A 15,279-nucleotide genomic window follows, 5' to 3' on the forward strand; every position below is an offset into this window, starting at 1 on the left:
GATGCATGCAGCTTGTAGCAGAAATGTGTTATTGACATGTAATTAACTAACATCAACCAAAAAAGAGTGCAGCTGCAAAGGTATACAGTTTAGTTTTCTTTAACCACATATGACAAGACAAAGTGGGCACTGACACTGCAAAATGACTATACTGGCAGGTAAAGTAAGAGACACAGAAACCAGGAGGAATCTGATGTACAGTAATCTAACATTATACTGCAGCAATGGTCTTGTTTTCAAATTAGGTTCATAGTGCAAAGTTCTCACCACAGAGGTCCACAGCATGGTGTCTTTTCATCCTCCCCGTTCTGATTCTCGGTGTTCACAGACTCTGTTTCACTGGCCGGAACGCTTGCTGTGGCAGCAAATAAAGCAGCATATTTAAAAAAAATATATATATAATAAAACTCTATGCACTTTGCAATGGTAGAAGAGTCTTCAGAAAGGCACAACGCATTCCAGTGAGGAGGAAGTGTAAAACTTCTTATCAGATACACAAAAAAACCCACATAAACAAAGACAATTCCAAAAACGTTTTTCAGGTGAACGAGAATTGTGCAATTACAAAACTACCTCAATCCAGGGGGGCGTGCTAAATACCACAGCTCTGCATCACTGTCATCATCAGTATCATTTACCAAGTGCTGAGAGTGAGCTGACATGGGTCAGGCGAGTGGACAGCTGCTATATGAAGGCTGACTGATGCAGACAACGAGCAGCAGAGAGAAGAAGGGAGCCAAGAGAGGAAGACAGAGCTCTTTACACTGTCTCTGAAATGCTACACTCAAACTACTGCCAGCACTTTGGAAAGACTGTGTGTGCAGACTGATGATGATTAACTGTGTGAAATGTCTCAGTGCTTTAACTCGTGTGAGTGAGCGTGGTGTGCGCTCCTGCTTAGCTTATGTAGACGTGCCGACTTTGATTCCTATGTGGTCGGACAGCTCTCAGCTCTGAAAATAGTGCTGACTGCTGGAGTAGTGATCTGGGTTTAACCCTGTTTCCTATATTCATACTGAGCTCCTGGATTTGAAATGGAACATGGGAGGGAAACGGGGTGTGGCTGCTATCAAACACAGCTGTACCTTTCTTCCATATCAGACTAGTTTAATAGGTAAAAGACAGGGGTTTTATTTAGGAAATGAGAAACTTAAGAAGGCTGTGATGTTTGGACACACTGGGCAAAACACAATTGTAAAGCACAATGTGATGGGATATTTCATCAGGTTTCACATGTACACACACATACACACGCAAAGCCACAGACTCATTAATTTATATTTGCCAGTAATATGTTACTGACTGGCAATATTACAAATATGACAATATACATTTTTATCTTTGCAAATAAAAAAACCTAGTCTCAATATAAAATATATATGAGCACATCTTTCTATATCTGATCAGTCTGAGCATAGAACCCACATGCTCACACAAGCACACACACACACACACACACACACATACACATAAACAAAAGCTAGAGAACACTGGAGGGAAACCACAGGATTTACCATGAGTGTCGGACGACTGGCTGAACCACCCAAACCTTCCTTTCTTCTTCTCAGTAAGGTCAGCCAGAGTCACCCCTTCATGTGTAATGCATGCAAGCCAATGCATTCAGACACAACGGCACAGCAGAGGGACATGGGGGGCGAGAATGGGCTGCTATCAAAATGGGTCAGAGCAGACAAGCACCACAGGACAACAACAGTTTTCAAAATATCAATATTCAACAACGACAAGAGCAGCAGGAGCCAAACTGCAGACACTGAGGAGGGCAGAAGAACAACATCGAGAGCTGTTAGTCAAAGGAAGCATCTGAAGGTGACGGCGCCCTGTACTAACATGTTACCATGCAAATTAAAGCATTTACCTCTGAACATGTTAGTAGGGGCTCGTGTTTCTTGGACAGACACTAAAAGCCGGGATGATGTTAAAGAAAAGCAGCATGGACCTTCCTCCTCCTAATACAGCACAATTAAATTGGATTCTCTTGCTTTCTGGTAAATTTACGGCACAATGCTGGAGGAAAAAACTGGTGGGAGAGGCAGGGATATACAGAGGGAATACACATAGAATGTAGGGAAATCATAATGAGTAGACAACGAGCAAAAAATAAAAAAACCAAGCTCAAATTCTAAGGTGAAGCAGTTCCAGGTTTTCTTTTCTGTATCATGTGTGCTGCTTATATAAAGAGGATTTGGATTAAGTTTTTTTTTTTCTACTGCGCGAGTAATATGTTCTTTTTTTTTTTTTCTTCTGAGATATATTCCAGTGGTGCTTACAGCGTGCTCCACTTCCATCAATGACATACATGGAGCCTGGCGATAAAACTAGTACATTCAGTTTCAAACACCTTCCACGTGTTTAAGCTAAATGCCCAGAATGATGTCCATACAGGCTATCGTTGTGTGTCTATGTATGCTTGTCAGCGTGTGTATTCTGCTTCTCTGTACCTACAAGGTAGACTGTACAGTGGCACAGACATTGTTGGTGATCATGCTACACATTAAACTGAAAAGAAATGTTCAATATATCCCAGGAGTTATTTTAAAATTATTATATGTTGTGTGTGTTGCTGATTTTTTTTTTTTTTTTAAATTGTGGTACGGTTGATCAATTTGCCTTGTCGACTTCTATTTTCAGGACCATTTTTGAAAATTTGCATGAAGAAAGTATTTCAAGGCTTAATCAGACCTAATTAAGATTTCCATGATGCATTATGCTGCTGCCGGTTTATATTCTCTGGTGGCTTTCTTCCAGCTTGATCGCTGAGGTTCAAGCAAAATCACTGGACTAAAAGCGGAGAGGACTTAAATGATGTGTTAGATTATTAATAATTTTTTTTCTCATTAATACCCCCTCTATCTGTTCTCAATATATCTCAACATAATTGACCAGTTATCTGGGGCAATATGAAAAATAGAGCACTTTACACCTAAATAAGTGCAGGAAAAGCTCTAATTCTGATTTAAAGAATGTCAAAGTATTTCTCCAGAATGAGATTTGGTTTTAAGATACTGTTTTTAATTAAAAGAAAATGTAAAAAAAACATGTAACTGCAGAAATCACAACCCTCTCAAGCCAGTAATGATGCACACTACTTGATATTTATTCTTGACATGGTAAGAATAGCTTCAATCAGTTATTTGCATTGAAGGGCTCTTGTGATGGCAGCGTAGCATTAACCGCAGGAGAAAGGGAGAGGGTCAGACGGTGCTTACGGTTACGCTTGCTCTCCTCGTCAGCCTCGTCCTCATTGTCGGGGTCAATGTCTTCAGCCTGAGTGATCCAGTCCAGGTAACCCTTCAGATCCTCCTCCAGCTGTTGCTTTTCACGCAGCTTCTGGAAGTCTCCGCGAGCTTTGGCCTTTTCTCTCTCCTTGGAGAACTCTCTGGGTTTAGAGAAGTGGACATAGGAAAAAAAAAAAAAACCACAAACACATACAAATACACAGCAATGCAAGAATTAAATACAGACAGAGAAAATTTCACAACAAACAAGAAAGCAACAGTTTCACACAAAATGGAAAGAAAAGAAACACTGTCATGCTGTTCCAAATCATCTCTGTAAGACACTTTTTCACAGAATAAAGACATCCAGTGTTTGAGTTCTTGCATATCCTCTCTGTGTTTATACTGTTTTCTACATATTTCAGTCACAACCTTTCATTTTCTTCTGTGTTTTTCAGAAATGTAGCCACTGGAGGGAGATGTACGCCTTTAAGAGACGACACAGTGCTATATTTAGAGCCCAGCAGTACAGTAGTGTATCCGTCAGGCGAGCATCTTAATCTTACAGAAAAGGCAGTTGAGGTAGACAGATGGTTTCAAGAGAACTGCAGCATTTGCACAGTTTCTAAACTTATAGTTTATATAAGACAATAAGCTTGAAAACTACAATACTCAAGGGTTACTATACACCGTGCATTGTGGGATGTTCTTATTACATAGAATAACCTGCATTTAAGCTGCTACATTGGAAAATTCAGATGAATGAAAAAATCACATATCTGACAAAAAAAACCCATTCAATTTGAAGAAGCAATCAAAGCAGCACAGGTAAAACTGTATTAAGATATTTGACACTGATAGGTCATCCCAATCTAAACACACACTGTAGGAATGCTTGACTTGATTGTCATGTTAACCTTGTTTTCTTTAAAACAAAAAAAACAAAAAACAAAAACAGGCTTTCCTTGTTGGTCAACCATCCAGAGTTAGTTCTACTGTAATACCCCACCCCCCACTCCACAGAGCAGGGAAAGCAAACTGGGGTTTGAGAAAGCTTAGGCGTGCAGAGGGAGTGAAGGGCGAGGAATAAGATTAATTTCTTTCACAGGAGGTTGGGTGGGCTGTCGAGGGGGTGGGGAAAGAAACGCTCACTTTGCAGTTGCCGTGGAAAGGGTGTTATAGTTTGACATCAACAGAGGTCAGAGACGAGTGCTTAAAAAAGAAAATACACTCTAATGTAGACTAGCTATTTACTGCTTGAATGTTTGAAAATGTTTGTGTAATGAATTGTGCATTTCTTTTTTCCTAAACACATACACCAGTGCCAGGGTACACAGCAAACCCAAAGTACATGCACTTTGCACACTGCAGCACAAACCCACCGCAAAAGTTGCCTCTTACCCACTCAGTACACCTAACACAAGGTTTAACACGAAAAAGGAGCCCAGTATAATCAGACTGACAAAATAAATCCACGGTGTTTCCCATCCAATGGCGTCGTTGACCTACAGAAGCCAAAAGTAGCCGGTCAACAAACATGGACACATACAAAAACAGAGAACCTTCTGCCTCCAAACAAGCAGAAGGCCTCTGTTTGTAAAGAGAAGATGGTGCTTACCCGCTCAACACACCCAAAACCAGGTTAAGAACGAAAAAGGAGCCGAAGATCACAAGACTGACAAAGTACACCCATGGAAGCTCAAAGCCCATGGCATCGTTCATCTGCAGGATTGGATCAGTCACCGCAGAGAAAGGAGAGGAGGGGGAAAAGGAAGGAAGAACGAAGAGGAGAAAAAAAAGGGTGAAATAAGTTGTTAAAGGCAGAAACTGTTAGAAAGGAGGAACAGAGTCTTAGGAGTACTGATGCCAGTGTCAGGACAGTATCATTTTGTTTGATGAGTTGTTGATTGAATTCAATCATTTAGCCAATCAATCATATCAGAGTGGTAAGAGCCGCCCCAGGAAATTATCAGCAGCTTCATCATCAGACTGTCACTCACATTGGCGGTGTGTGTTTGATATGAGGAGACATTTAAACTGAATAAATGAGACAGTCACAGGTTATTGAACTGGGTGGACAGAGCGAGAGACTCACCCAGTACAGCACGTCAGTCCAGCCCTCCATGGTGATACACTGAAACACTGTCAGCATGGCAAACAGAAAGTTGTCAAAGTTGGTGATGCCACCGTTGGGACCCTGCCAGCCTTCCCTGCACTCCGTGCCGTTGATGGGGCACTGGCGCCCATGCCCTGAGATCGCACATGGAGCTGATTCCTCTTCTGCTATCACATCTACAGAAAGAGAGTTTCAACTCATCCAACTGTTAACATAATTGCTGCAAATTAAAATAGCTTTTAGAACCCAGCAAGCTAGTCTTAACTGTAGGATTTCTTACTATAAACACGCAAAACATTATCTAAATGCAATAAACGTATCACTAAGAGCACTCTGATTCACTGCATCTTATACCAAATACCATCTCTTTGGTAGCCATCTTATTCTTTTCATTTAACTGATGTGACTTCCTTCTTTTTCATCTGCAAAGAAAAGCTGCCTTGCTTCAGGAATAAATATTTTTAAATGGTATTACTCTAATAAACAAGGACAGCAGTGCCATGTAAAAGTGGTATAGGGGTTGTAAAGGATACTTTAAAATAAAATTTAAAATAAGATGCTGTAACAGCTACTCAGTAAATATCTGATTTACTTGTAGTTCACTATTTTAGTTCCTTGTGATTTTAAACAAATTTTCCAACATATTTTAGAGAGAAAAATATTTTTTTACTCCACTACATTTGTCTCACAACAAACAAATCCCTTTCATAATACAAAAAAAAACATATTATACAAGACATGATTGTAAAGATTAACTAACACTTTGGGATTGTGATCTCCTACATCGTTTTCAGTGAGTTCCACCAGAGAGGTATTTCCCTTTCTAAAAATGTATTTAACAATCATGCAATATTTCACAGAAACACATTTTTGTTTCTCTCCTATATTCATCTCACAAACTCTCAGACTAGACTCATTACCCTTTGGAAACTCCAGACACTTAGAGAATAGCTCTACTTCTGTCATAAAATTCCACTTAAACATTGATGCATGTTAAAAGTCTGATGAAGCCTGTCTGTGTGCTTCAATTTCTCCAATACGAGGCACAATCATCAAGTTCTGTAACTATGTCCATAAAAATCATCAAACTAGGGTATACTATACTATATTAAATTTAACTTTGGCCAATCTTCCCTTCAAGCTTGTCTCCTTGGGCAGAGCAGGAACTGTTTCCGTGATGCTTCTATATTTATATCGCCACCTAAGACCCATCACGACCACTTGGACTTTGTGTCTGTGATGCATGCTGAATCTTCTCCAGTGTCAAAATGCTGAACTTTAAACTTCAATTTCATCCCAAGGAAGAGGACGACGTTGCATGGAGCTAAATCTGGAAAGCACAGTGGCTGATTTTGTTGAAGTGACTAAAAAAACGTGTTTTTTAATGGTGTTGTGTGCTGTCACACAATGACATGTGCTACAATGCAGGTTGTTTCTGCTGCCTCTCTCTCAGATACCTCAGGATGCTACGGTAAAACTCTGGATTGGCAGTCTGACCCAGGGGGACAAATTCACAGTGCACAAGCCCATGAATGAAGGAAAAACGGCACGCATGTTCCTGACCACGCCGCCTTCAGGTTTGGACACTGTAGACTCTTTCACAGCAACAGACACAGCTCTCTTCAGCATGAAAGTCATGTCAGTTGACAGAGAACAGAAAGGGAGATCAGGTATGTTTTTTTTGTTTGTTTGTTTTTTTTATGGGCAGAAACGTGTATTATGTATTATCCAGTATGTAATATATAGGTATTAAGTAGTACTGTATATTAACCTGTCCTGATGAAAAATTCCTTGCACATCCATTTGGCTTGGTAAGCAAAACTGTCCAACTAAGGTATCCTACTTTCACCTTTAACATGTTGTTTATGGAAAGTCTATGCAGATTATTTTCACAATTGAGATACAATCACATCAAGTCTTTGTTACTTTATTAAAAAAAAAAAAGAAAAAAGATTTTATTTTATATTAAAAGTGCTTACCTGCACCAGGGAAATAGCAGGTTGCATGCATTTTACCGATGAACAACTCCAGGCCGATAATAGCATAGATGATAATGACAAACAAGACCAGGAGGGCAATGTGCAGGAGAGGGACCATGGCTTTAATGATGGAGTTCAACACCACCTGTAAACCTAAGCAAAGAGGAAAACAAACACTTTACACAAAGTCTGGCTGTATTTCATATAGTAAAATCTTGTTACACAAACTACCAATTCTACTAGACTTTTTGCCTGTTCTTAATACTAAAATAACACTCATGGTTCCAGAAGGTGGTTAACTCCATTTGATCTTGATCTCAGTTAGCTTACCTTTAAATCACCTAAATACAGTCAAGAGTACAAATTGTAGCTCACTCATATTTCATAAACATCTCTGTAAGTTTGCTTATTATTATTGTTAAACTCAGAGTACATGCCCCTTGGTTGCTGATGCAGATGCTGAATAGATGTTTTACAAAAACAGTCATCAGGGACTACACATGGACATTTGAACTTGCAATGTTTAGCCCTTCACCCTGCATTTTTCTGCAAAGAAGGACTTAGCTCATTGCACAATAGATACAAAAAAAACCGTACATTTACTTAATATGGGTTGTCTATGTGAGGAGCTTAAAAGTTCTCTTACTGGGTACTCCTGAGACCAGCCGCAGGGGGCGCAGCACACGGAAGGCTCGAAGGGCTTTAACATCAAATCCACCTGGCTTACCCCCATGCCCATGCATTGATGGATGGTTATCAGGTCCGTCACCTTCTGGCTTTTCTTCTTTGGTCAAAAGCTCCAACGCAACACTAAAGAGTCTGTTAGAAAACATAGAATAAGCCTTACATTAGTCACCTCTGCATCTGAAGTGCATAGTGCACAATCTTTACCTAATAGCAGATTTTCAAGAAGGAACATGGCAGATGTCTGACAGTTCAGAAATTCAGAAAGTAAAAAATAGATTAAGTATCAATATTGCTTTAAAAATTAACATTATTACAGATTAACCAGTTTTCATTCTGTTGTACTATTTTCACTCTTTAATAAATTATTTTAATTAAGAAACAAATGCTCATGAACACAAGTAAAACTAATCACAAGGTAATAGCAAGTGTGTTGTTGCACCCACAAGGTGATTACACGTTATTAACCCCTCAGAATCTGACAAAAGGTGAAAATATATTAAAAGTCTTTTTCACAGTTCATAAACTCTGATTCATGTCATTAAGTCAATTTAAGGTCTCTGACCAACATTAAAAATGCTGCCTGGCTGAACGCTGTTGTTGTTCCTTCAAAGTATCATTTAGCTGTGAAACTATTACATAGTGTCATCAGTTTACTTTACAGCCACCCACAAACCATACTGAAATCACCAGGATACAGTTGGATTAAAAGCAGTCTGAAACCTATAATAACTACAATCCATTGTTTTGTTTTGTTTTTGGCAACCTGGAAAATGACTCCATGACCAAAGATATTTTACTTTTATAATTATTAAGACTTGTAGAAAAAATGTGCAAAATTACTTATTTAGCTTTACTATCAGGATGTAGTTTGTTTTACTAAATGCCCCATACTATGACTAGCTGTTATTAAGATATCGCTAGATAGATAGATGGATATTCATATTGTGAAAATACACTATATGGACAAAAGTGCTGGGCCACCTACACATTACACCTACAGAAGCTGCTCAGCCGTAGAAACCCATGCCATGAAGCAGTTACTGACTCAGCAGAGCGTTGGTGACTTTTACACGCTATGTGTCTCAGCACTTGGCAACCCCGCTCCGTAACTTTACGGGGTCTGACACTTTGTGGCTAAGTTGCTGTGGTTCTTAAACTATTTCACAATCAAATATAATGGAACTTAAAGCTAGGTGTGATGTACATATCTTAAATTTAACTTTTCACAAAAATTTAGATACGAAGGGACTTATGTTTAAAGGCCACGACTGGCCAACCCGATTTTGCCCAGAATACAACATCCACTGACATCTGGTGCATGGTGGGTCTGTATACAAGAGATAACTGTACCATAGGAACCGCCTCCTTCCATGGTCAGCAGTGAACGAATCCCTCCCCAAGAAAGAGGACCTTTCATTACAGTCAGATAGACATTCCTCACCTAGCCAAGAGGGAAATCATCTCAACACATCACATCAAAGCTGCAGACTAAAAGCAGGGAATGGAACTGCCGATAGGCGCTGGAAGGAGTTCTGATGGCCTTTAAGCACAGTCTGCTCAGACTTATGTTATACTGAGTCACAGCTGCAAGACTGACCGCCTGCCACTGGGGGTTTTATTAGTCATCCAGTCATGCTCAAAAGAAAACCCTCCTTCACATATCGACACCTTTTCGCTGAACATACTTCAGTTCTACTTTCATAAAGTAATTCAGAAGGTTTCTGTGAATCAGATTATTTGAAAGAGGTGTTTTCCCTGTGTCTCCAGTCATTATTCAAAGCGCCATTACAGTGGCTTTACAAGTTTGAGTGCATCTGCAACAAATCACAAGTCAACCCTGTCTCATCCAAATGTGCTTCTGTACAAAATAACTTTCCAGTTATGTTTACTGTAGGTGCAGTACAATCACTGACTGGATTGCATTCAGATGGAACTTTCTTTTTGATCAAATTAAGTGCAACATTTATGAACTCAGAGTTGGCTCAAAGTTTCAGAGGGACATTTTAATAAACCAGACCACAATCTTTTCCTAACCATAACCAAGTGCTGCCAGTGCCTAAAAATATCTATAAAACTGTTTAATAATGCACATCCCAATACTTCAACAGATATTTTAACAGCAAGAATACTTTGCAGGACTAAAATGATCAGTGTAATAATAATGCATAAGCTGGCAAAAAACTTTTCAACTTAGTACAAGTTTTTTTTAATGCATAATAAATCACAGAGATTGCTGTGGATTATGCAGCTTTTTGAGTTTTCTGGTTAATATTAGATTTTTAAGCTAATATTTAAGAAGTGAGTGAAGTGTCAGCTATATTTACATTATCTGGTCCAGTATGTTCACCGGCTAGTGGTTAACTTTTTCTGTCTGCTGTGGCTAAGAAAACACTTAGGTTAATGTGTACTAAAACAGAAAAAAGATAGATAGCTAGATAGATAGATAGATAGATAGATAGATAGATAGATAGATAGATAGATAGATAGATAGATAGATAGATAGATAGATAGATAGATAGATAGATAGATAGATAGATAGATAGATAGATAGATAGATAGATAGATAGATAGATAGATAGATAGATAGATAGATAGATAGATTAAATCATGTGACCATTTTCTGTGGTGCAGTGGTTTGCTTTCTTGCCTCACGGCAGGCTGGTCCTGGGTTCTCCCAGTCCTTATGTAGGTTTTTCTCCAGATGCTCCAGTTTCTCCCACCATTGAAAAACATACTAGGTTAATGTGCAAATGTCAGCCCATGACAGATAACAAGAGATCCTTAATCTAAGAAGTTTTACTTCCTGGTTAAGTAAAGGTTAAACATGTAGGTATAAATAAGGCAGCATGGTCCTTGAAGTAAAAAAGCTGAAGAGAATTTTCAGTGTTAGATTACACTTTTGAAGTCTTAGATATTTTTTACAATTTTCTCTCTATGAAGAGTGTGCTAGTCTTTCATAAAGTGCCTTTTTAAATCTTTATTAAACCATAACATTACCTACTTTGTTATACTACTATAGCATAAATAGAGGACACACAAACATACTGATGACTGAACTGTAAACATTTTCATTAGATACTGGCAGGATTATTTTAAATGTGTCATTTCAAATTTTAGAAGCTGCAGTCACTCTTAATAGTTGGGACAGCCGTCTTTGCATTTGAGTGGATGGCAGATCAACCCTACATGCAGCATACAGACAGCGATCTGACCCAGCTACCCACTGGACTGTGTGTATCAGAGGAGAGAAAAAGGGAGGAGAGAGAGGAGGGAAGATAGAGGAGAGAAAAAAAAAGAAGCTGAGATAAAGATGAAGATAACGTGAGGAGAGTGTGCAGGAGATAGGAATGAGGGCAGAGTGAGGTGGGGAGGTGTAAAGCATGAACTATGTGAGATATGAAAATGGAAGGGGGCAGTAATAAGTACAAGCTGCAGAGACAAAGGAGAGCAGCGTGAGAGAAAGACAGTCAGTGAGAGAAGAGGGAAAGATGGGAGGGAGTGTTGGAGAAGCGATGAAGTATGGAGAGATGATGACTCACTCCAGTGGTGGTAAAGCTCTGATTTATTCTCTCTGTCTTTTCTGGGTCATATACTGTGGGTGTATGAGGGTCTCTATTAGCACTTGGCCACTTGGAGCAGAGGCTTAAGCAACTTTAGCTTTAATACTGACTTCAGACAGACACTATAAACTGCATCTGTCACAAGTCAAAGCAAAAATCCTAAAAGGAGACTAAAAACAGCTAAACCTTGTGACCTGGTCTGCAAACTGATACACAGAATAAGCTCATATACAAAAAAAACCCCACAAAAGAATCAACAATCATGACTATGTTCAGTCAGGAAATTAAATGACAAAAAGAAAAACTGAACCTAAGAAGTTTCACGAAAAATTAAAAAAATAAATGAAACCACAAAACTGTAACACTTCAGTGATTTATGGTTGGTGCTTCAGTCTTTCTCCTTTAGCATCACACTGAACCCAAAGTTTCTCCCAGTGGCATGTGGAAATCTTTTGGCAACACTATCACTACTGGTGATGTTAGTGTGTGAGTGAATGAAAGGCAACAATTGTAAGGGGCTTTGCACAACCTCTAAGTTTAAAGATGTTATATAAATACAGACACAGCCACTTACAACTGCCACCCCCGGCCAGCTGACAGCCAACTTTCAGCCAGTTTCCAGCAACCATCAGTCCCCTCTCCTTCTCCTGGGGTGTATCTACATTTCACTATGAACACACCCCTTTCAATCAGTTGTCGAGTGTCACCAAGAGGTGGCACTTTCTTCCCAAAAATCGACTTGTATAGTTTTGATAGTTTTTGCTCTGCAAATCACCAAAACTACTCCTAGCAAACATTCCTCCAGTTATTACAATCAATCAATCAATCAATCAAAATTTAAATAAAGGGAAAAAAGGGAAAAACATATCATTGTACACAACCTTCCTCATAATATAGGCAGATGTGGAGATTATGTCTGATATTTTCTTTTATTGTTTACTGGGTTATTACTTGTTCAGACTTTTTTATTTTTCCATCAGGTTCCAGCTTAATATTTTTATTTTTCCTATACATTTATTGCTGTGCAAAAGTCTTGAGCCACCCCTCATTTCTTGCAAAGTTTTTCTTTGGACACTGGCTGCTTTTTTCACTCACATTCAGTCCAGTCCTTGTACCCGACCACTTTCAGAGGAATGGTTTTTTGTTTGCTAAGCTACAAAACACTGACCTATGAAGCATTCAAGAATGAAAAAAAAACACCTTACTCAAGGGATTAACCAATGTTGTGTCTTCATATAAAATTACCAAATAACAATTTTAAAATAACACAGTTTGACAGGTTATAATAGTAGAGTAAAAGTATCGGATCAGCTTGACTGTGCATGAAACAAAAAAACAGCCTTGAATATCCTTCAAGAAGCCTGGAGAACTATTCCTGAAGACTACAAAAGTCAGCTTTCACAGTTCAGGCTGTGTTGAAGAATAAAGGCGGTCGTACCAAATATTGACTTTCAAACTCATTAGAATTGTACAAACTCTGCTTTTTACTTATATACTTTATTTCTACGTATACTTGCACATGTTTTAATAAAAGGACCCACTCTAATGCTAATCATGGTTTGGGCTCTCTTACCTGTCAGCAACAGCAGTTTTTTGCCCTGAAAATCCTGCTGTAGTGATTTACAGAAGACGAGCAGTATTAATTTTGTGATCCAAAGGTGTGAGCACTTTTTTGAAATTTCCTTTTCAGAGTGCAGTTTCGAAGGAGAGTTTAAAAATGAATAATACAAACGTGGTTTGTGGCAGGCAGTTTGCTGTATCACAAAATGCCAAAAAAAAGCACACATGACTGTGATAGGTGCTGCTGTAAGTGCTCATTTGTTTGGAAAGTCAGTAATGAGTGTGTAATTGGCACAGGTGGATTGTCCAAAGTTGTGAGTGTGGTGCCAAAGCTTCACTGTGTCCTCACCCTAGCAGTTTAGAACAGAGCCCCATGTAGTTCTCAGTAATGGCAGTACTTTAGTATAACAGTGCAGGGTTTATATTTGCCCAATACAAGACATAGACTATACGTGCCACAGATGTATTAAAGTTACTTTTTACAGTGAGCAGAATGCTTTGTATTGTCACAACACAGCAATGAATCTCATTCAGTCAGCTCTCAGTCAAATTTCTTCATTTGACATATATAAATCCTGCACAGTCCAGCATTTTTTTTGTTTTTCCAAGAATTCAGTCGTATATAAAATATATAAACATATGCTTGTGTATATATTAGTATTTTAAAGGAAGATTCAGTATTATGATTCAAGGATAAATACAGAATCGCTGAGGAAATTAAAATGCACAAATGTAGTAGCCACTTAAATACATAAGCTACCATTATCGGTGTGCCCCCTGTTGAAAACACAAGACATTACAACTAGCCTTCCCACACACTGCTTGCAGGGGATCGCATTACAGTCAGATAGGAATCGGCCAAGGATCCGCCATGGTTCTGTCACAGAAAAACCAACTGGTTGTATCTATACAGACCACTTGCCATTTAACGTGAAAACTTACCCTATCACCACAATGACGAAATCCAGCATGTTCCAACCGTTTCTCACATACGCATTCTGGTGCATCACCAAGCCATAAGCGATTATCTTCAGAAAGGTCTCAATTGTGAAAATGATGAGGAAGGCATACTCAACTGTTTCCTGCAGAAACACAAAAAAAGGAAAAAGAAATTAATGAATTACCATAAAAAAGTATAAGCAAAGTATTAGTACAGAACAGTGTTTTGCATATTCAACACACACAGGCACAGGAATAGATGCAAAGACACACTGAAATAAAGCTCTGTATTACTGCTGAACAGGATCGATAAGGTAACGACTTTTTGTGTAAGCAATCACTAAAAATATTTTTTTAAATACATTTTTAAAAAATAAAATCATTCTAACAGCTTACTAATGCAGTTCATTTGTATTAATATTTACAATAATAATATTCCTCCCAAAACAGTACTTGCCCTCTTTGACCTTTACTTTCATGTATATATCAGTAGGCTGCCTGTTCACAGCCATTTAGTGACCAAATTAGTTTTCAATCAAATGTCAGTTGATTAAAAAAATACCCTACATTTATTTTCTTTATTGCCATGATATGATCAATATTTCTTCCTTGTAACAACTTGGATAACTTATGCATGTGGAAACAACGCAAATATCTGTTGCAGTTTTTGCCATCATACCAAGTGCGGAAATTGCATCTCTGTTTCTACCATGTCTGCTGGGTAGCTATACAGCATTATGTATAAGCTTTACCATTAATCCTAAAACATTTCAGTGCCTGGAATAAGAGTGAAACTAAAATGGTTAAAACCGATTCACTAGGCTGAACTAAAGGGAAGCCAGCTCTCAAGGCATGAATGTATCAGAGTGAAAAAGAGGTTATAAAAAAGGGACAAACACACTTTGAACAAAATCTGTGTTTTTAGAGGGTATGTACATATTAGAAATAGTGATGTAACTCAGCAGTGCGCCTTTCTCCAGTTCTTTCAAAGGCAGAGAGAACACAGGAACATTAAGCCATCAGGTTGAGGTCAACTGGGAGTGATTCTGACAACAGAGGCACAGGCAACGGTAGTATGTGCATTTTCAGCAGTGAGATGTGTGGGAAAATGGGGGTTGGACACATAACTCAATTTAAGACAGTCCTAGCACCTTTGCTAAGATGTGAAATCAGAGTCCTTTACATCCTTTATGCATGAGGCA

At 38.6% G+C, this 15,279-nt stretch overlaps 1 protein-coding gene across 1 annotated transcript in view; it reads right to left on the reverse strand.

The window, feature by feature from the left end:
* cacna1da (calcium channel, voltage-dependent, L type, alpha 1D subunit, a) overlaps nucleotides 1–15,279 on the reverse strand; it is a 69,823-nt gene that overhangs the window by 31,551 nt on the left and 22,993 nt on the right. The window contains exons 4-11 of the mRNA XM_030730179.1: nucleotides 14,081–14,220; nucleotides 7,978–8,150; nucleotides 7,332–7,484; nucleotides 5,332–5,528; nucleotides 4,855–4,958; nucleotides 3,228–3,397; nucleotides 1,515–1,589; nucleotides 268–355 (exon numbers count right to left, since the gene is read on the reverse strand). Of these exons, the coding sequence (XP_030586039.1) occupies nucleotides 268–355; nucleotides 1,515–1,589; nucleotides 3,228–3,397; nucleotides 4,855–4,958; nucleotides 5,332–5,528; nucleotides 7,332–7,484; nucleotides 7,978–8,150; nucleotides 14,081–14,220 (1,100 nt within the window). The remainder of the gene's footprint in view (nucleotides 1–267; nucleotides 356–1,514; nucleotides 1,590–3,227; nucleotides 3,398–4,854; nucleotides 4,959–5,331; nucleotides 5,529–7,331; nucleotides 7,485–7,977; nucleotides 8,151–14,080; nucleotides 14,221–15,279) is intronic.

The sequence above is a fragment of the Archocentrus centrarchus genome, chromosome 5 (genome assembly GCF_007364275.1).
Source record: "Archocentrus centrarchus isolate MPI-CPG fArcCen1 chromosome 5, fArcCen1, whole genome shotgun sequence".
NCBI lineage: Eukaryota > Metazoa > Chordata > Actinopteri > Cichliformes > Cichlidae > Archocentrus > Archocentrus centrarchus.